The following is a 20324-nucleotide window of genomic DNA, read 5'->3' on the forward strand; positions in this document are numbered from 1 at the left end:
TTTTATTATCCATCTGTCTGTCTCTCCAGACAGTTTTGCGTGAATTTAATGAAACCTTGGCAGGACTTTGGTATTTGCCTGAAGTTAAAGCTGTGACAAATATTTTTCAATTTTATTAAATTTTATTTGTATAGTGCTTTTAACAATTGGCATTGTCCCAAAGCAGCTTTACACAATCAAAAAAATTATTTAAGTTTGTATGGAATTTGAATGTGTATGAATTAAGATGAGCAGATAGTCCCTGGTGAGCAAAACACGGGCGACAGTGGCAAGGAAAAACTGAAATTACCCTGAGATGGTAATAGGAAGAAAGAGGAACCGGACTCAACAGGGAACCCATCCTCATTTGGGTGAAACACACAGCGCAGGAATTGATCTGCATTTATACTGTGTGGTAGTTGGCAGGCAGTTCAGCATAACAGATGATGTTAATATGGAGTCCAGGTAGTTATTGAAAACTCAGGTACACTTGTATGAAGTTCCAGTCCTGACGTATCCCAAAGAGACACACGGGGCATCCATGTGTCGAGATCTCCAACCAGAAGCGGGGCACCAGGATGGGTCAGACAGGTCCGGAGGGCAGAGGGAGTCTGGATCACTGGCAGCTCAGGAACAACATGTGTAGCTCGACATAAATACAATCTAAATGTTGAGTAGAAGTTAGTTTATGAGCAGTTATGTGCCTAATTATGTCTAACCACTCAGTGCAACCAATTTAATGCTGTTTTTTCCCCCCAGTCACGGTGGGTGTGGCTATACTCGTTACTCAAAAGAGCCAATCAACATGATCGTTTACTGGGTATAGAGACAGTATGCGAAAAATGCAGAAATTATGCTAATGCACCTGCAAGCCACCCAAATACGCAAGAAACAGAAACAAAAGTGCAACACAGGATGGCTTATAAAAAAAAGGCATAGACTATAAAAATTTAACCTTTAAAGATGAATGGACAAATCAGCAGGAAGTTTAAAACCAGTTGGTCTCATATGTATGTGGCGGTGGAGAGGTAATTTGTTTCTCTGCTGTCCAAAATGAGAAAGAAGAAGAAACTGCAGGTCATAAACTGTTACACCTGTTATTGCTCTATGTGGATGTTTTTTTTTGTGACAAAATCAACGGTGCTCTGAACAATGTTTTGTGTTTAACATGTTTTGTGTGCAGTGTGTTTAATCTGTATTTTTGAAAATAAATGTATACTGTAAAACCCAAGATGTGTGGGTGATTTGGAAGGGAGACAAAATACTGGTTAGAGTGCAAAATGTTTTATTAAAAATATTCAAGTAAAATATAATTCAAACAAGTGCTATAACAGAAAAGTAGCTGTCAAAAATGAGAAAAAAGTAAATATTAAAATGTAGCGTATTTTTATATTTACTTGTACTTACATAGCAAGAGGTTGTGTGTTAAATTAAGACAACAGTAGGTCCATCTGCATCAACATCCTATTCGATCTCTTCATGTTCCTTTCTCAGTATCCGTAGTCAGCGCTCCTCCATCTAAATTTAAGCTTTCATCCAGGCAACACGAGTCTCCTGCTTTGGCACGTCAGGTTTTGCCTCTTTCTTCTGTTCTTAGCTGGTCTTGTGCTACTGTCAGAGGTCTCAGTCGGTGTTTCCTCCAGCGTCTGTCTGCAAGAAAGTATAAAAGCAAGAAATTAGCTGAAGGTTGCAACCATAACAGCTTGTACAAATGTAATTTTTCAACATCAAATTTTGTCACATCAAATTTTAAAACAGAGCTCAAATCACAGATAACCTGAAATTGTGTATGGAGCTTATGTGGATCATCAGCATCTCAATTTTCTTGTCTCCGAGACGTGCTGGAGTATATACAGTACATAAAGGTTATACATAAAATAATGAGTAAATAGTAAAGTACCTGTAACTCTAATAGCTACCTAAGCAGAGCACTTTAAGTTCATCACATTCTACTGTTTTGAACAGAATTTTTTTCTCGGGCCTTAAAGTAAGAAGACATGAGTATTTAACATTAACTTTGTTGTGAACTAAAGTGAAAGCATCATCCTGTATATCTTATTACAGTAGAACCTTGGATTATGAGCATAATTAATTCCGGAAGCAGGCCTGTATTCCAATACACTAATAAACCAAAGCGAATTTTCTCATAGGAAATAATGGAAATTTGAATAATTTGTTCCACAGTCCAAATAAATAAATAAATACATAAAAATTATTAACACAAAAGATGAAGTAAAAATAAAACCGGTTGGCGAGAGAGAGAGTGTGTGTAAACCGATACGGTGTCAAATTATGCGCGCACACAACGCACACACTTAACGACAGAGGGAGAGAATATAGATTTTTAACCTCTAATGAGACTTTCTTTTGCTTTACACGTGTGCACACAAGAGCGTTGTACACACGCTTACAAACACAAAATAAAATGTGTTTCACACACACACAGTCACACTGTTATAGTTAAAAGTACATGCGTGCACGGATGTTGATTTTACCAGTAAGAGACAGGCACTAAGACTCAGCTTGGGAGACGATTACCCCAATTACGCAGCGCAAGAGAGAAAAACTGTTGGCTCAGTTGTGATCATGTGACATTCAGCGTCAAAACAAGAAGCGCATAGATGATACTTGGTACTCGTAAACCAAGACTTGTTCGTTTTTCCAAGTCAAAATTTATTACAAATCTTTGCTCGTCTTGTGGAACACTCGCATTATGCATTTAAAATGTCACCACAAGATCCACAGACAATTCCCAGGAGATGCCGCGGTAACACGGGACTTTCTTAAACAGCATTAATGACTTACTATTTAATATTAACTTACCGCTCGCTCACAGGCTCTCTGCTAGACCAGGATCCACGCCGTCCAGTTCGGATGATGAAGGTAGAAGATGTCGTGGGACAGAGGGGTTCCGACTTGATCACACTGGATGTTTTTTTTCCTATTATTTATCTTTTCCTCACATCAGTATCGCGCGCGTGCTGTTTGCTGCTCAAGCCGAAGTTTGTTTAACTCTGCATGGCCTAGCTTGCTGCTGCTGCACGCGCGTCTCAATACTTACAGATAATTCCGTGAATAGCTGATTTTTTATGTTTAGTGTCCGATTGTCTTTGGATGTTTTGGTCTGTATAAATTTCTAGCAAACACAGTACTTGAATGAATCGTTCCCGAGACCACCTCTGCAATCGGTCCAGGGATTCGTTCCCGAGCTTGTAACAACTGCATGCTCAAAGACAAAAATCAACTGGCCCCGGGGCCAAATGTGCTCGGAAACGGTTCCCGGACTCCAGTGAGAAAACACCCTTATATAAACAGTGTTCTGCTGTACGGAAAGACGGAGAGACATGTACATATGCTTCAACCTAAAATAATATCATCACTGATTAAATTAAAGATCAGCAGATTGTTAAATAGTGTAAGATTTAGGTTAAATTTAAACTAGTATATTATAAAGACACAAACCCATTACACAAGTTCAAAAATAATTTGCTTTAATCAAGTCTCAGAAGATCAAACTGTGTCACATGGTTCAGGAGAAACGACAGAGGAGCTTGTGCAGCTTTGTCTCGTGATAAATAAACCCCAGTCAGAATCGGTGCAACAGCTCTGGTTTATCCAGTGAAATGTGGACGAGATCCCTAATGCCCTGGCTGTTGAACTCACCCTTTACCAGGGTCAGTCTGTTAACCTTCCACTTTAAGTCATATCTATCTTAGGTAATATAATTACTATAAATTACATCAACATGGTAAAGCAGAACTAGCGTGTTGTGGATCCTGACCGGGGTTCCAACACCTCATGCAGTCCAGACTCCGGGAACAAAGGGACGGCTCACAGCTATACGTTTACTGACCTTACTAGAAAACACATGTACACTGTTCCTGTATAAACGACGAAGGTTTCCTCTGAGCAGTACTGATCTGATGAGTTCATTAGTGAGCCGTGGGCGCAGTGCCACCAGCAGGGCTGGAGGCAGAACCACAGGTCTGACAGGAGTTCATGGTCAAAGTGTGTGTGTGTGTGTGTGTGTGTGTCAGAGAGTGAGAGTGTATTGTAATTTTGTGCAGAGGTGTTTTCCCAGGCTTCAGAAGTACAACATGTAGGTGTTTATTCTTCATGAATATTAAACAGCTTGGCCACCTCGTTCAGGTCAGCGTGCTCCTCTCCATCTTTAATGATCTAGAAAACAAACGTGTCACGCGTTAATGATGAGCAAAAGAAGAAAGACTGGAAAACAGTAATCACAAATATGAAAAAAGGTGAGTAAGTGGGTGAGTGAGTGTGTGTGTGATCGCCCACCTTCCTGGCGATGGGCATCCTGTTAAAGACGTTCCACAGCACGATGCCGACCACCACCTTGTCTCTCAGGTAGAAGATCACTCCTTTCCCATAGTTCTCCTGCTGTGTGGGCGGGGCAGGAGCTGCTGTAGATGTGGAAAGCGTTCCAGCAACCGCCTCCGTCTCACTCTCTGACCTGATTCCTGTACCTGAACACACAGATAAATGGTGCATTGTGGCTCATACATTACAACAAATAGAATTTCTTTAATAAACACTACATGACATGTGTGTGTGTGTGTGTGTGTGTGTGTATACCTGATTGCTCGGTAGCTGCTTTGGGTGTGTCCTTGGCAGTAGCTTTAGCGAACACTCCTACAGTTGGGAGACTGCTGTCTACAATACCGATTGCTTCATACCCGACATCAGGGCCCAGGTCACTCCTAACACACACACATCAACTGGACAATAAATAAACAGGAAATGTGCTAAAGCATGAACTCTACTCTTGTGTGCGTGTGTGTGTGTGTGTGTGTGTGTGTACCAGAACATGGACTGGTGCCAGTAGGGCTTTTTAGCTCCGGTCATGTTTTCTCCAGCGAGTCTGCCGCTCACCACTGCGTGGTCATGATGCTCGACACGCCTCCGACCCAGCTTAATGTCATAGAAGCATGCAGCATCGCCCGCCTACACACACACACACACACAAAATTAAAAGAATTTATATTTATACAGTGTTTACTGCAGCGCGAGTGCAGAAAGGACTGAAGTAAAACGCTATGAGTGCAGATGCAGACAGATGTGACGTGAAAGGAACACGCACCACCCAGATGTTGGAGCGCGCCTGCAGCTCAGCGTTCACCCGGTAGCCTCCGAAATCCGAGTCGATTTCCAGGCCGGCCGATTTCGCCAGCTCTACACTGGGCTCCAAACCCACGGCTGCCACAATGTGGTCCGTCCTCACCTACACCAACACACACACACCATCAGAAGTTTGTAGGGCGACTCAATAACCTGCTCTAAACGACACACACAGAGTTCACTCACCAGTCGCCCGTCCTTCAGCTTGATCTCCACTTTCCCGTCCTTGTAGGATACATTCTTGACCACGGCCTCCGTCAACACCTGGACGCCCTCTGTCAGAGGTTAAAGGTCAGGAGAGTCAAACATATATGCCATCTTGTACCTGAATCTTAATGACGTGCAGCACAATTTTACAGCAAAAACAGATATTCAGTTGTATGAATGTTGATCTTCAGGTATTCCCCGACTTACGAACGTTCGAGTTACGAATTTTCACTGATATGAACGAACCGCGGTCCTACTTCCGGGACCCACATGGAAGTAGCTCATGTGTATTGTACGTGTAAAAAAAAAATTATTAATAAAAAAAAAATTTTTTTAATCACTGCAGTGCACCAGATTCCAATATGAACAATTATATACAATACTTTTATTAAGTAAGTGAATGTATAAAATGTCTAAAGTCTGGTATATTGTACGTGGGTGCGCGCGTGCATGTGGAGGTGTGGAAGAGATGATGTCTGTCCTGTAAAGCTGTCCTGATGGTGAATAATCCTAATTTTGGATCCCCAACAAAACAGAGGTCACAATCCAATACAGTGGAAAACAACTCAGACAAAATAACGTACGGGATTCCCCACTTGCAATTTAAAGGCACAGAGACTTTTTTATTAATTTCCTTAGGCGCGGTTACGGTTTTTGGCCACATGATGGCAGTGTGGGGTAAGGGGACAAATTTAGTCAGGTGGATTGGGTATGCTTTACATTGTATATTCATGTAAAAGGGGTATAAGACTCACTTTGTCTGACTTGAGAACAAATCCAACTTACAACTTACTTTATCCAATAATAAATGTGCACCTGAAACGGAACTTGTTTTTAAGTTGGGACTACCTGTATTTCCCCCCCCAAAAAAAAACATTACCCCAGCCCTGCGAGTTCCTCAAACACTCATGAGCATAAGATTATTATTTACAACATTTAAGGATATGGAACTGATAATTTTTTGAGTAACCACTAAGAGAGAGTTGAGGCGAAGCTGAGACTGAGCCTGCTGCTAAACCCTAAGCAAACACATTTTGTAGACACCTCTGGAGGACAGTCACAGGTTCCTGTGCTTGTGTGAAGGAAAAGGAACTCATTCAGGAACTGTTCAGCTCTTATTCTGCTCTTATTATTTGTATTTTTTTTTAAGTGATTACACAGACTTTCAGTTTTACTTTTCTCATCTTTCTCACCTTTTTTCACTTTGTTCGTGGTCCAGTTGCTCAGATACTCAGGAAGAACTTTACCCATGTTCCCTTTCTCTGGGAACATCTGGATCACCTCCAGGCCCAGATCATGAGCTACAAAGAGAGAAGGAGATGTGAAATGTGAAAAAGACAGAATAAACCCCTTTTTTTCTTCTTCTTCTTCCTGACAGAAGCCTCATGCTCTCAGAGGTTCTGGAGATGAACTCCCTAAGTTCCACACGTCTCCTCCTGTCAGGCGATGAGCTGGATTTTCAATAGTACACTCGGTACCATCACACTCGCTAAAGGATTTTGGGAATCAGCAACAGTCTGCGCGGTTCTGGCTGCGGCGTGACGCAAATCAGGCTGATTAATTAAAGGAGAAAATAAATCTGGCTAAATTTAACTGCTGGATTAGAGCGGCTTAGGGAAATCTGATGCTCAAAGACCTTGTGTTCTGGAATGTCACAGCGCGTGATGTTTCCTGCGAAACAGGAGATCAGAGCGCTTACTGATCGCCATTGTGTTGTAGATGTGTCGCTTACAAACCTGAGTCTTTTCATTATTTACCTTTACACATTCTCTTTTTTTTATTAACCATTTGTCCTTAACAGTTAAAAATAATATTTAATAATTAGACATTATTTTCCGTAGTTTTTTGTTTGTCTATTGTACATGAAGCATGTTACTCCCCTTTGTTTTATTTCTTATTTTAATTAAAAAAAAATTATTTATTTGTTTGATTATTAGATACTTATCTATATTGCTGATAGGCATTTTAAAACTAAATGTATAAAATCCACCAATTTTTATGTATTACTTAAATATGTATAATTTGTCTGCATTTTATTATTTATAAATATCTATGCATCGGTTAAAATTATAATTATGTAGCTATTTATTATACATATAAATTTTTTAGACTTTATTTATATACTATACTATTACTTTTTTATAATATATTTGCAATTTATTTATGTAATATATCTCATCTCCATGTATAAAATGTATTTATTTATATATAAATTTTAAATTGATCTATTTATTTATTGATTGATTGATTGTAAGGAAAAAAATTATGAATACATTTTATACATAGAAAACATAATATACAGTATATTACAAATAAATTGCAAATATTTATAAAAATATAATTAGGAAATATCAGATACATATTAGACAAATAAAATAAAATATAAAAAATGTGTAGCTATTTATTATGCTTGTATGTTTTTTAGACTTTTTTGACTATATACAGTATATTTTTATTATATTATGTATCTGATATTTTCTATTTATATTTTTATTAATATTAGAAATTTCTGTAATATATTTCTATAATATTTTTAATGTAAATAATATATTTATTTAGCTATCTATCTATTTATTTTAGAGAAAAAAATTATTTAGCCTCTAAATGTGAGAAATCTGAGAGACGAGTGAAAACAATCGGACTCGTCCCGCCTTCATGCCGGTCCCGCTGTGAGCGTGTTGACCCGATTCTCGGCATGTGACTGACGGCTCCGTGACGGCGTCTGGACTCACCTCTCCTGCCCAAGGCGCAGGCGAGCTCGCTGCCCAAGAACCCGCCCCCGATGATGGTGATGGACTTCAGCTCGCGGGAAACTTTCTCCAGCGCCCTGAAGTCCTCGATCTGTGCGGAAGAGTGAGAAACAGGAGCAAAGAGCAGAGTGAGAGGAAATAACCGCTAAAGGGAAATAACATGCGCACTACACACACACACAAACACACACCTTCCTAAACAGCGTTGTCCTGTTCTTCACCTCCTCGCTGGCTCGCTCAATCACCTGCAGGTTCCTGGGAATGCCACCTGACCCCCGCACAGACACACACGTTAATGTGCACAAAAATGTGTGTGTGTGTGTGTGTGTGTGTGTGTGTGTGTGTGTGTGTGTGTGTGTGTGTGTGTGTGTGTGTGTGAGGATTACTTCATACCTGTAGCAATCAGACACTTGTCGTACGAGATCTCAGCACCATCACTCAACCTGATTTTATTCTCCCGGACGTCCATGTGCACCACCTAGAGGACGCACACTTGCATGATGAGCTTCTCACACATACACACATCTATTTGGAGAGCTCATTAGAGAAGAAGTGTGTGAAGTGGGAGATCTTTTACCTTCCTGCCCGTCAGCACAGCCACGCCCCCGTTTTCTACCGCTTCCAGCTCACTGGGGCTCACATAGAACGAAGAAGGCTGGAAATAAATGCTGCAAATCACACACACACACACACACACACACACACACACACACACACAGACCATGTGGGTTAATACAACGTACTGCCAGTTCAACACACTATTTAAAGAATATAAACTGCATTACAATGAACTCTATAGTAAATCCTTAAGATTTACAATATCACACACACACACCTCCTCTCCTTGCCGTTCCACTGTTTGAAGCGCAGCGTTTCCGTGACAACGGGGTCATCAGAGAACCACAGCTCTTTGGACAGAGGAGGTCTCATGTACGGCAGGTCGGCTTCTTCAGTCACGATCAAAACCTGCACGAAAAAAAACAGAAGACTAGTCCTGGGAGCGACGGTGCAGTTCATGCCTGCGAGCACTGAGCTCCACTTCCTTTCACACTGCTGAACATTGGGAATGTGGCTTTTTTTTTTTTTTAGATGCGACTGGAAACTCCCTACAAATCTAGTCCAAATATTTGTGATTCGTACAAAATATTAGTTCACAGCGACTGTATTCTTACTTAAAAGGTTGCTCTTGCGGGAAAAGCAAGCTGTGTCCCGACGGTTTTTACAGGAGAACACTTACATTCAATTCACCAGCTACTATCTTCTCACAAATGTGGCTTATACAACGCGAAATGCTGGGATGTTTTTAAAATTTGAATAAAATGAAAAAAATTTCAAATCAAATTTGGAGTCTATATAATGAGCCTGGGGCCACAAGACACAACGATGCTGTTGGTCCATGTTAACGTATGGCTTCCTTTTTGCATGGTAGAGCTTTAGTTGGCATCTGCAGATGGCACGGCGGACTATGTTTGCTGAGAGTGGATTTCTGCGATAACAAGAAGCGATACTCTTGCAAAAGACGAGTATTTTCCGGAGATTGAATCAGGTTGTATTTTCAGCAAAAGTTGTCTCACGGAATTTGTCGATTTAGACTATTTGTGTATTTACAGAAATAATTGAAAAAGTGTAAATAAAATCTGAACTTTAAAATGATCCATCAATTCAACTAATCAAATAAATCAACTAAATATCCATTACATCGCACAGCTCTATTTTTTATTTAAAAAATGTTAACTAGCAAGCTAGATGTTAGCTGGAACTTCTGACATGTCCAAAAACAAAATACACAAGAAAAACCATGGCAGACCAAAAACAGAACTTTGTGGGACACCGTACTATGAATTCTGTTCATGTAAAAACATAGTTGGGCAGTAGAAAGACTATTACTTACTCTAGCCCCAGGGTCACGGGCACGAATAGACCTCGCTGCTGCAAACGATGCCGTACCCCCACCAATCAGGAGGTAAGGAGTGTGAGCAGGGATCTCAGGGAGGGCAGTGGTGGTGGCAGTGGGAGCAGATTCAGGCTCTAAAATGACAACAAACAAGTTCACTTCCTGGAAAGTGATCATCTGTCATGTCTTCAACATGAAATTAAATGTGGGGGAAGAGGTGTGGTGAGGAGAACAGGTTTTCCGGAAAAGGTTAATCCCATGTGTGAGTTCTTAGCGTTAACATCTATCGTTACAATTATCACACATTTCACCAAAAGGACCTAGTGACAAAAGGACTTCTCAACCTAAAAAAACAGGTAGGTGTGACCTCTACATTTTAACCTTAGCAGTTAGCAATACAATAGTCACACTTCTATAGAACAAAAACAAAAAACAGAAACAGCAAACATGAACAGTGGGTTTGTGTAAACCATCAGAAAATAAAGGCCCACTATGAAAACAACTCCAGAAATTCGCACACCAAAAAAAGTGGTAACATTATGTTTGGTTCCCATCCAGTTGAATTGGAGTCTTACCACTTTGGGTTAGTGGTGAAGTCTCAGCCACGCTTCCTGCCACCACTTCAGGCACTGGCTCTGTTGGTTTTTATCCGATGCAAAAGCAGAGAGAAAATTAACCACAATTCCACAAGTGAAAAAAGGGACATCAAATAAGGTTCTTCAGTTGTTTTAACAAACACATCACCGGGTCTCCATGTAGAAGTATCTGGCTTACCACTCTTAACAACAGGAGCCGGAGGTTCTTCAGCAGATTTTTCCTTAATGACGCAAGCTTCAGTAACAGGAGGCACTTCTGCACCAGTTGAGGCCGTTATGGCTAATTCTGAAACAGAGCCTTCTGGTACAGCTTCTGCTATAGCAGGTTCCGGCGCAGTGTCTTTAACAACAGGTTCGGGAGTACAAGCTTCTGGTACAGCAGGTCCTAGTGCAGGGTCTTCCACAAAAAGCTCTGGAGAAGAAGCTCCTTGTGCAGCTTCTATTACAGAAGGTTCTAGAGTAGAGTCTTCTGGAAAAGTTTCAGATACAGATTTAGTTTCAAGGGCTCCTGGAACAGAGTCAATCACCGCTGCTTCTTGTGAAAGTTCGTCAATTGAAGACTCATGCACAGGTTCCGAGACATCCTCAGCTGTTGGCTCTAACACCACAAAAGGAGAACATGTGCAATACTGACCAATTGGTTTGAAAAGCAGTGTCCTACAAATTTGAGAAAAGACTCAGGGGTCCGACTGTTGCCTTGATCAGAATTTTACAATAAAGGGAAGGAATGTGGAAATCAAGGGATTTTCACTTTATCTTCTGTAGCTTTCAAGTATCCCTTTTCAAGTCCAGCAAGAGGGGTGTAAACATGCCTGTAAGCAAACTCCTTAAAGAGTACCAGAAAGCTTCACTTTGATATCCATGTATGAAATTATACAAATAGCCCAAGGATCAATCCACAATGTTTAAAACGAGCCAACAAGCAAACTAATTAAACCAATCAAGTCTCCAGGTTATTTTGTGACAGAAGAAAGACGGGTGTGTTAATAACAACAAACTTTAAGAAAGAAAGTGTGGTACTGATATGGAGATGGCAGTGAGAATGTCAAAGAGCATCACCGTTGCCACATTTCAAGGGGTCTACTAGGCATTAAGTTGTTGATGGACGAGTGAGGGAGCAAAGGAGGACAAATGCATATTAGAACATGTTATAGAAATGGTGAGTATTATGGTGAGATGACTGAGCATGCAGCCACTAACAGGAAGGGTTTCGAAACATGCAATATACGACATGCAGTGTTCGCTTAACACAAGATGAACAAGGAAAGAGTTCCACCAGTGATCAATTCTGAAGAAGGTGCTACATGAAGTTCAGCAAGGTACACAGGGTCAAGTAAAGGAATGGAGTCTCGAAATCGCTGGAAAGGCAGGAAGTGCCAAGTACCCGAGACACAGTGGTTGTGTACTGCGCATCTACATAACCTAATGGTACGTCTTCCGCAATGTCAGCGGGCGGTGCTGGTTCTGGACCACAGAAAACAGGACACTCGACATATCTCCAGCACGCTGATCGCTTAACGATGAACTATTACACTTGTCATCAACACACTGAATTATGAGAAATGTTATAAAGTTTGTGCCCTTTTGTGTACTATTCAAGGATTGTGTCAATGTTTCATATTGGCTGTTCAATAATTTACCCATTTTATCATTTAACTAAAAAGATTGTATTGCTGAGGTAGTGGCGTGAGCGTGTCACAGATATGTGTAATATGTGTAAGGCAACAAAAACATTAGCTTTGTGTCTTCTATGCACCAAATAACCACCTGCTTGCATTCTGACCTTCCACAAAAATCTGATAACTTTATTTGTGCTTTATTTGAAACAATATCCTTCCAATCTCCTAATGCACAGGAAGCACAGACGGTGTAATATCAAGCTAGGCAGGTAAAGAGTCAGAGCGTTTACACACGACAGGATGTGGGAAAAAGCTGAGGTCTAAAAACGTCTGTCTGATTTTCTAACCTTCCCTCAAGTCATTTAAAATTCAAAGGGGCTGGAGTTAACCAGAAAACAAAACCCACCACAGACTGGTCTTAGATATAACCCAAGAGCTAAAGTGTATTTACATTGTGGTGTTTGCAAATCTGGATAGCAAAGGGGCTGGGGTGTAGTCTGATAAACCTAGGAACTCAGATCTGTTATCAGGGTGACGATACTAAAACATAATTAATGCCTAAAATTATAAAACTGTGTATTAGGGATGGGACTTACTGGAGCCACCCGATTTAATATCACATTACCTGGGTGTCATTTTGATTTTGTGATTCCATACATTATAAATTTTTAGATTTTGTTACATCTAATTTTAACAAACTTCACACAGGACGTAGTATGAAGAGCTTAGATTGTACCACCTGTAGGATTATAGAGGAACTTACATATTTTCTATATATTAAAATAATATATACATATTTTGGATTTTAATCGCCACAACAAAGAATCGTGATACGTCATCATCTCTGCTGTGAAAAAAAAAAGTATATATTCAGCCACCAATTTTGCAAGTTCTTCCACTTAAAAAGATGAGAGGCCTGTAATTTTCATCATAGGTATACCTCAACTATGAGAGACAAAATAAGGGGGAAAAAAAAATCACTCTGTAGGATTTTTAAAGAATTTTTTTTGCAAATTATGGGGTCAAAAAATTTATCACAATACTTTGTTATATACCCTTTGTTGGCAATGACAGAGGTCAAACGTTTTTTGTAAGTCTTCACAAGGTTTTTACACACTGTTTCTGGTATTTTCGCCCGTTCCTCCATGCAGATCTCCTCTAGAGCAGTGATGTTTTGGGGCTGTCGCTGGGCAACACAGACTTTCAACTCCCTCCAAAAGATTTTCTATGGGGTTGAGATCTGCAGACTGGCTAGGCCACTCCAGGACCTTGAAATGCTTCTTATGAAGCCACTCCTTCGTTACTCAGCCGGTGTGTTTGGGATCATTGTCATGCTGAAAGACCCAGCCATGTTTCATCTACAATGCCCTTTCTAATGGAAGGAGGTTTTTACTCAAAATCTCACAATACATGGCCCCATTCATTCTTTCCTGTACATTAGTCGTCCTGGTCCCTTTGTAGAAGAACAGCTCAAAAGCATGATGTTTCCACCCCCATGCTTCACAGTAGGTAGGGCGTTCTTTGGATGCAACTCAGCGATCTTTCTCCTCCAAACACAAGGTTCTAGTCTGGTGCAGGTCTACCATTTTGTTTCTGGTGACAGCTCTTTGGTCTTGGCCATAGTGGAGTTTGGAGTGTGACTGTTTAAGGTTGTGGACAGGTGTCTTTTATACTGATAAGTTCAAACAGATGCCATTAATACAGGTAACGAGTGAAGACAGAGGAGCCTCTTAAAGAAGAAGTTGCAGGTCTGTGGGAGCCAGAAGTCTTGCTTGTTTGTAGGTGAACAAATACTTATTTTACCAAGGAATTTACCAATCAATTCATTAAAAATTCTACATGGTGATTTTCTGTTTTTTTTTCTTCTCTCACTTATAGTTGAGGTAAACCAAAGATGAAAATTACAGACCTCCCTCATTTCTTTAAGTGGGAGAACTTGCACAATTGCTGGCTAAGTTAATACTTTTTTGCCTCACTATATCTTATTTTAAATAAATAAATAAATAAAAGTCACAGAAAGTCCAAAGAGCTATGTGTTAGAGTGTGTGTGTGTTCGACCGTGAAGGAGTAACTGCATGGTGGCAGATGTAAATAACTCACCTTTTTTTGGTTCTTTCCCTGCTTTTGCTGCTGCAAGAGGGAAAAAAAAACTCAGTGAATACATTTTACACATGCTGGACTATGGGTGTGTGTTTTGGGAGTGGGGGTGTGGGGGGGGCATGCGTGTACTGGTTTTATTGGGGAACTTAAAATCTATAGCTTCCTAAATCAGACGGCTGCTGCTACATTAAGTTAATAAAACAAAAATAAAAAACCTGCATATTATAATTGAGCCAGCTCAGAAAGGAAAAGCCGTTAAATGTACACACGCAGAGTCCGTGACCCACCTGTGACCTCTGGTTCTGTTGTTTTTATCGCCCTGCCCTCAATTTGTGAGATTCGCTCAGAGTATCTCGCGCTGTCTCTCGAGACAGTGTGGTAAGCCTAGGACAAGAACATCAAAACACACATACACAGCAGTTAGAAGTCTCATTTATTCATCACATTAAGGGTGAGACACTGTAGATCAAAATGCCAGGCTTTAGGACCCTATAAATTAATAATCAGTTTAGACACGCCTCTTATCTCGGGTAATAACCAACCTTATATTTACTCCATAACGTTACCAGACAACCCTAAACCCAAGAGTAACCGCGGACGAGCTAATCTCACACATGATTGATCCACAGAAGTGAAGCTTGTTAAGTGACATCACACAAGCCCCGCCCCAGAATCAGTTTATCTAAAAACGACAGCAAAAACGGACTGAAGGTGATACTCACATAGGCTCCGCCCGCCAGACACGTCGCCCCCACCAGCACGAAGTATATGGCGTTGTCTCCAGCTCCTCCCTGTGGACCGGATGACATGTGGGTCTGCGGCGTGAGCGCCGGCCTGCGGTCATGTCTCAACACTGCAGGAACAAAACACCACAAGTACTTTAAAGCGGGAGGACGCTCATACTCGAGGCGAGTCAGAGCGAGTCAAGTCAAACATTTGACTCAACTCATGATTCCTCTAAAACGATTCACTGACTCGTGTTCTGACAACTTGTTGTCTGCATGTGTGTGTGTGTGTGTGTGTGGGCAATCAGTGTACAAGGACATTCCACTTACCAGCACTGACACTGACCTTGACATGACCTAAATAACGAGTTTATACGTGCAGGCCGAAGTGTAGAAAACGTTCTGCAGCTCTAGATCTTATCATATCTAGAACCCATTTACCATTAAGCACACATCTGTAAATCAGGGTGTTTAGAACCCCATGTACTTTAGGAAGTTAATCTTCAGAAAGTTGACAGAACCTGAACCTTCAGCACAGATCTTAAGAACAACTCAGTGCAAGTAGAGCATTTAAGAACGTTGGTGAAGTTAGAACCAGAACGTCCTTAAAACATTTTAAAACCTAAATGTCTTTAGTGACGCCTTTTATTGTGGTTCTGGAGCATTACTGACTTTAGAACTACAGCGTAAAGTGACACAGTAATACTGTACTGATATAGAGACGCACTATCTCTAGCGACATTCTAGTTCTGCTTTAAAACCCTAAAGGTACTGCTCTAGAACCTGAGTGACACCCTATTAGTACTCCAGAACAGTAAAGCTTCTAGTAACGCCCTGTTTACATTCTAGAACTATGTTTCTAGTGGCGCCCTACTGCCGTTCTAGAACCATAACTTTTCTATTGACACTCGCTCTAGAGCCTCAATGCTTCTAATAAGGTTCTATCGCTGCTCTAGAACCTTAGCTCTTCCGGTGACACTGTATTAATGCTCTGGAGTCTTAATATTTGTATTATTACTGCATTAATACAATTAATAGACACTGCATTATTGTTTTAGAACCTTATTGTTTCTAGTGACGCTCTAGAACCTAAATGTCTTTAGAGCTTCTTTCGAACCTGAGTGTCTCTAAAGACTCTAAATTAGAACCTTTAGTCGTGTAACGGTAAAAACAGCCTGAGCGCGCGCGTTCTCTGAGGGACCGGGGGTTCTACCCGGGGTTCTGTGCTGCTAAGATGTTTAGCCGCAGGTGCTAATGCTGATGCGCGAGTCTCCAACCTGCTGCGGCTCTCAGATCAAACTGACAGGTAACTGACATACACGCGCACCCGCGCGCGAACGGACACTCACGCGCTCTTTTGCCGGTTTGTCGACACAGCGTTGAGGAGGCTCGCGCCACCGGGGCCAGTTTATCCCACACCGCTCTGCACCGGAACATCGCCGCCGCCGCTGCTGAGATTATTCACAGTCAACTACAGTCACTAAACACCGCAAACTCCACCTGGTGCTCGCAAGGCCGGTGTTCTGCGTTAGCGCGAGGGGTCACCATAAACATCCTGCACCCCTAGGACCCTGGTGTTTTAGTAGCCCTTGGATGTGCCTAAATAAAAATCAGAACTTGCAAACACACTGTCGACCATGAACATGTAAAACATGTTTCAAAACGTGGGAGTCTGAACGATAAAACTCATAATAAATACTTCGAGTTTAAATAATGACATGATTTTAATGTTCAATACCTTTTTTAACTAGGCGCGTGCACGGAGTCCTAAACCTAATCGCGTCTCTCCTGACAGAGGGTGTAACCGGTGGGTCAGAGCTGTCCAATGAGAGTCAGACAATCTCTAATTCAGCCAATGAGAGTGAGACAGGAAGTGAGGGGACGCAGAATGTTTCAAGGTTTCACAAAACTTGGCAACAAAGAAGACGTTTTGCAGGTCAGAGCAGAAACTTCCGGGTTTCGCTCACAGCCCGCCTTCCGCTGCCTCTCATTGGATGATATTCTTGGGTTCCGTTTACTTATTGGTTGTTTTTATCCTCTATATAAAATCGCGATTTTTTATTGGTGGGCTGGCAGTTAATAGAACTTTTCCATGTGTTTAGAGGTCAGGTCGAGGAGTAATCTAGAACTGTTCATGTGCTTTCCCTGCGTAGTCTGTGTGCAGTTTAGGTTAGTTTATATAATAAACAATGTTGACACTTTATATGTAACGAGTAATTTAACGCGTTAGGTCTGCCATTTAAGTACTTAGTTATTTAGTTACTTTTTAAAAAATGTAATCCGTTATTTAGACAATTTATATGTAATCCGTGAGCCAGACAGCAGTCATTCCCAATCCGTTAGTGTGTGTGTGAAAGTCGTCCTGCATTTTAAGACAAAGGGGAGACCACCCATCATGTTAATTATATTATTTGGAATAAAGAACCATTAGGAATCAATCCATCCATCCGTCTTTAACCGGTTATCCAGTCGGGTCGTGGGGTAGCAGTTCCAGCAGAGAACCCCAAACTTCCCTTTTCCCAGCCACCTCAGCTAACTCTGACTGGGGAATCCCGAGGCGTTCTCAGGCCAGTGCGGAGATATAATCTCTTCATCAAGTCCTTGGTCTGCCCCGTGGTCTCCTACCAGCTTGACGTGCCAAGAACAACCTCCCTAGGGAGACGTCCTGGTGACATCCTTACTAGATGCCCGAACCACCTCAACTGACTCCACGTAAAGAAGTAGCGGCTCTACTCTGAGTTTCTCACGGATGACTGAGCTTCTCATCTTATCTTTAAGTGAAAAGCCAGCTACCTTTCTGAGAAAACCCATTTCGGCCGCTTGTATTTGCGATCTTGTTCTTTCAGTCATGACCCAACACTCATAACCATAGGTGAGGGTTGGAACGAAGATCGACCGGTAGATTGAGAGCTTTGCCTTTTGGCTCAACTGTCTTTTCGTCACAACAGTGCGGTAAAGCGACTACAGTACCGCCCCCGCTGCTCCGTTTCTCCTGCCAACCTCACGTTGCAATATTCCGTCACTTGTATACAAGACCGCGAGATACTTAAACTCCTTCACTTGGGGTAACACCTCGCTCCCTGAGCTCAGACAATCTAAATTAATGTTAGATAGTATTGATATAACTGATAAAAAATGCAATAGTAAAAAACACATTCGCCGGATTTTTCAAACTCAAAGAAAATGTATTTAAAATTTTATTGGACATCCTCCTGGCTTTTGTCTAATGAATACTGCATCTCTAACAAAGTAAAAGATGTTCATTTTAAGATTCTCCACAAGATTTAACCGCTAAACTGAGTTTAAATATTTGGAGGTAAAGAATAAATGTTCTTTCTGTGATACATTAAATGAAACTCTGACTCCGAAAAACCCACCTCTTGAGCCACCTTAATGTGTCTCACTATTAATAATATAGTAAGTCTTCCTTAGTTAGTTAGTTAGTTTTAGTTAGTTTATGTTGTAATTTATGTTAGGAATATCTGTCTTGTCTTTGCTAGCCAGCTAACTAGGCCTCTCAGTTAGCTAGTTTAGCTTCTCTGTTAATTTATGTTGTAAATTTATGTTGCATGTAGCACCTTGGTCCTGGAGGAACGTTGTTTCGTTTCACTGTGTACTAACTGTATATGGTTGAAGTGACAATAAAGCCTACTTGAACTTGAACTTGATATAGTCTTTTATTATGAGAATGCGGAAAAAAAACCGCTTAAATTTGTTGTCAATTATTTTGTTTTACATGCAAAATACTTTATACATAAACTTTATACATTCAACTTCTTATTGAGTTGAATTAATTTAAGAGATTAAAAAAGTGATGTTATTCTAGAAATGACATCACATTTTAATTCTCTTAAATTAATTCAACTCAATAATAATAAGAATAGACTTCTAGATTGAAGCAAAGTGTCTCTTGCTACATCTTTTTCATGGTTTATACATCATTTCGATCCTCTTATGTATTTTATCCTTTTTTTGGACCGTCGAATTTATAGTTCTTTGTCCTTTATGATTTGTTGTAATTAATGCTTTTTGTTGTTGTTGCTATTGCCGCTGTTGTTATTGTTAAATGTGTTTAATGTGTTTTATATTCTATTTGTATTGTTTAAAAAAAGGAAAAAAAGAAATGAAAATCGTCCTACAAGCCTTATCCCCGATAACCCACCCCCCTCTGTTATACATGTTGTTATTCACCATCTATGCGGTTTGACTTTGACACGCGAAAAGATGGAAACTTAATCACAGCGTTAAAAAAACTCGCAGGGAATCATGATGGACCGTACTTACAGCCACCGCGCAAAACCGCATAGGTGGGATAGGGGTATTGGTAGTTAACAGATTATGGGCCAAACTTCGCTGAGTGATGATGGTAGAATAATTATAAAGGTCTTGACTAAAACAACATGCATGAGGAATAACAAAGGAGTTTTCATTTTCTGCAATGGAAAAGTACTGAACTAGTTACTTTTATCAGAAAGTAACGCTGTAATGTAACTGATTACTTTAAAAAGTAACGTCCCTTAACACTGAAAATAAACTATATATAATTATTTATTACATCAAAATTCTTATTGTCAACATTTTGATCTATTGTGTCAAAATTCTGAGTCATTATTTAAAAAGTTGAGCTGGTTTGTTTTCTCCAAATTCTTACTCATTGTGTTACTATCTTTACTTTATTTATCTATCTATATATCTACAAGGTGGTATCAAAAAGTTTTGAGGCTAGTTCTGTAACACGCCAACAGATGGCAGCACAAGGCTGCACGCTCAGTCACAGGGAGCAACGACCTTCATAAGTCAGCGTGCCAAAAGACTGGTCCATGTGGTCAAACCGGTGCTATTCTAATCATGTGTATTGCCTTGTCTGCTATTTTATCATGGACAAAAGGTAAGAACAAAGAGCAAACAGAAAAAATCTGTGTGAAACTGGGCAAATCTGCCCGCGGCACGGGAGCTTCAAGAGAGGAAGAACATCAATGGAAGACAATGAGAGATCAGGAAGACCTTCAAGAACCTCAACCCTGAAAATGTCGAAACCATTCGGCAGCTTGTGCATGATGATGGATTATGGATTGTTCTTCGAAGAATAATCCATAACACTGCTGCCATTGTCGAAGTGTCATACAGAACAGTCCAGGCGATCCTCACGCGTGATTCAAACACGCACCGTGTTGCTGCCGAGTTCGTCGTAACCTTTTTTCGAATTCGTCCCCAGGGGTCAGATTGTCAATAGCAAATTCTACTGCCAGGTTTTAGGGTGTCTAAGGGAGGCCATATGTCGAAAGTGGATCTGTGATGAACGAGTCTCTAAACCT

At 40.7% G+C, this 20324-nt stretch overlaps 1 protein-coding gene across 8 annotated transcripts; it reads right to left on the reverse strand.

Annotated features, from left to right (window-relative positions):
* Positions 1-3449: 3449 nt before the first annotated feature.
* aifm1 (apoptosis inducing factor mitochondrion associated 1) lies at positions 3450-16555 on the reverse strand. Of its 8 annotated transcripts, none has more exons than XM_053485750.1 (19): positions 16359-16555; positions 15007-15137; positions 14572-14668; positions 14285-14311; positions 10744-11031; positions 10545-10604; positions 9967-10103; positions 8911-9041; positions 8653-8743; positions 8469-8553; positions 8267-8343; positions 8058-8166; positions 6519-6626; positions 5305-5393; positions 5081-5221; positions 4802-4944; positions 4576-4700; positions 4279-4466; positions 3450-4158 (listed from the first exon to the last, which is right to left on the reverse strand). In XM_053485750.1, exons 1-19 carry the CDS (start codon positions 16444-16446, stop codon positions 4087-4089), a joined length of 2187 nt encoding a protein of 728 aa, XP_053341725.1. In that variant the 5' UTR covers positions 16447-16555; the 3' UTR covers positions 3450-4086. The 8 variants fall into 8 exon arrangements, with proteins under 8 accessions (XP_053341725.1, XP_053341724.1, XP_053341723.1 ...); XM_053485749.1 differs by having other exon boundaries at positions 10744-11034; XM_053485748.1 differs by having other exon boundaries at positions 14285-14314.
* Positions 16556-20324: the final 3769 nt, after the last annotated feature.

Source organism: Clarias gariepinus, chromosome 24 (assembly GCF_024256425.1).
Source record: "Clarias gariepinus isolate MV-2021 ecotype Netherlands chromosome 24, CGAR_prim_01v2, whole genome shotgun sequence".
Lineage (NCBI taxonomy): Eukaryota > Metazoa > Chordata > Actinopteri > Siluriformes > Clariidae > Clarias > Clarias gariepinus.

Excerpts from the sequence above, each read along its gene's own strand:
- aifm1 (XM_053485747.1), bottom strand. The coding sequence starts at position 16,446 with ATGTTCCGGTGCAGAGCGGTGTGGGATAAACTGGCCCCGGTGGCGCGA. Across the intron at positions 11,035-14,284 it reads AGGGAAAGAACCAAAAAAAG|AAGACTCTACTCTAGAACCT; the intron begins GTGAGTTATTTA and ends AAACTTTTCCAG. Across the intron at positions 5,222-5,304 it reads AGCTGAAGGACGGGCGACTG|GTGAGGACGGACCACATTGT; the intron begins GTGAGTGAACTC and ends GTGTTGGTGTAG.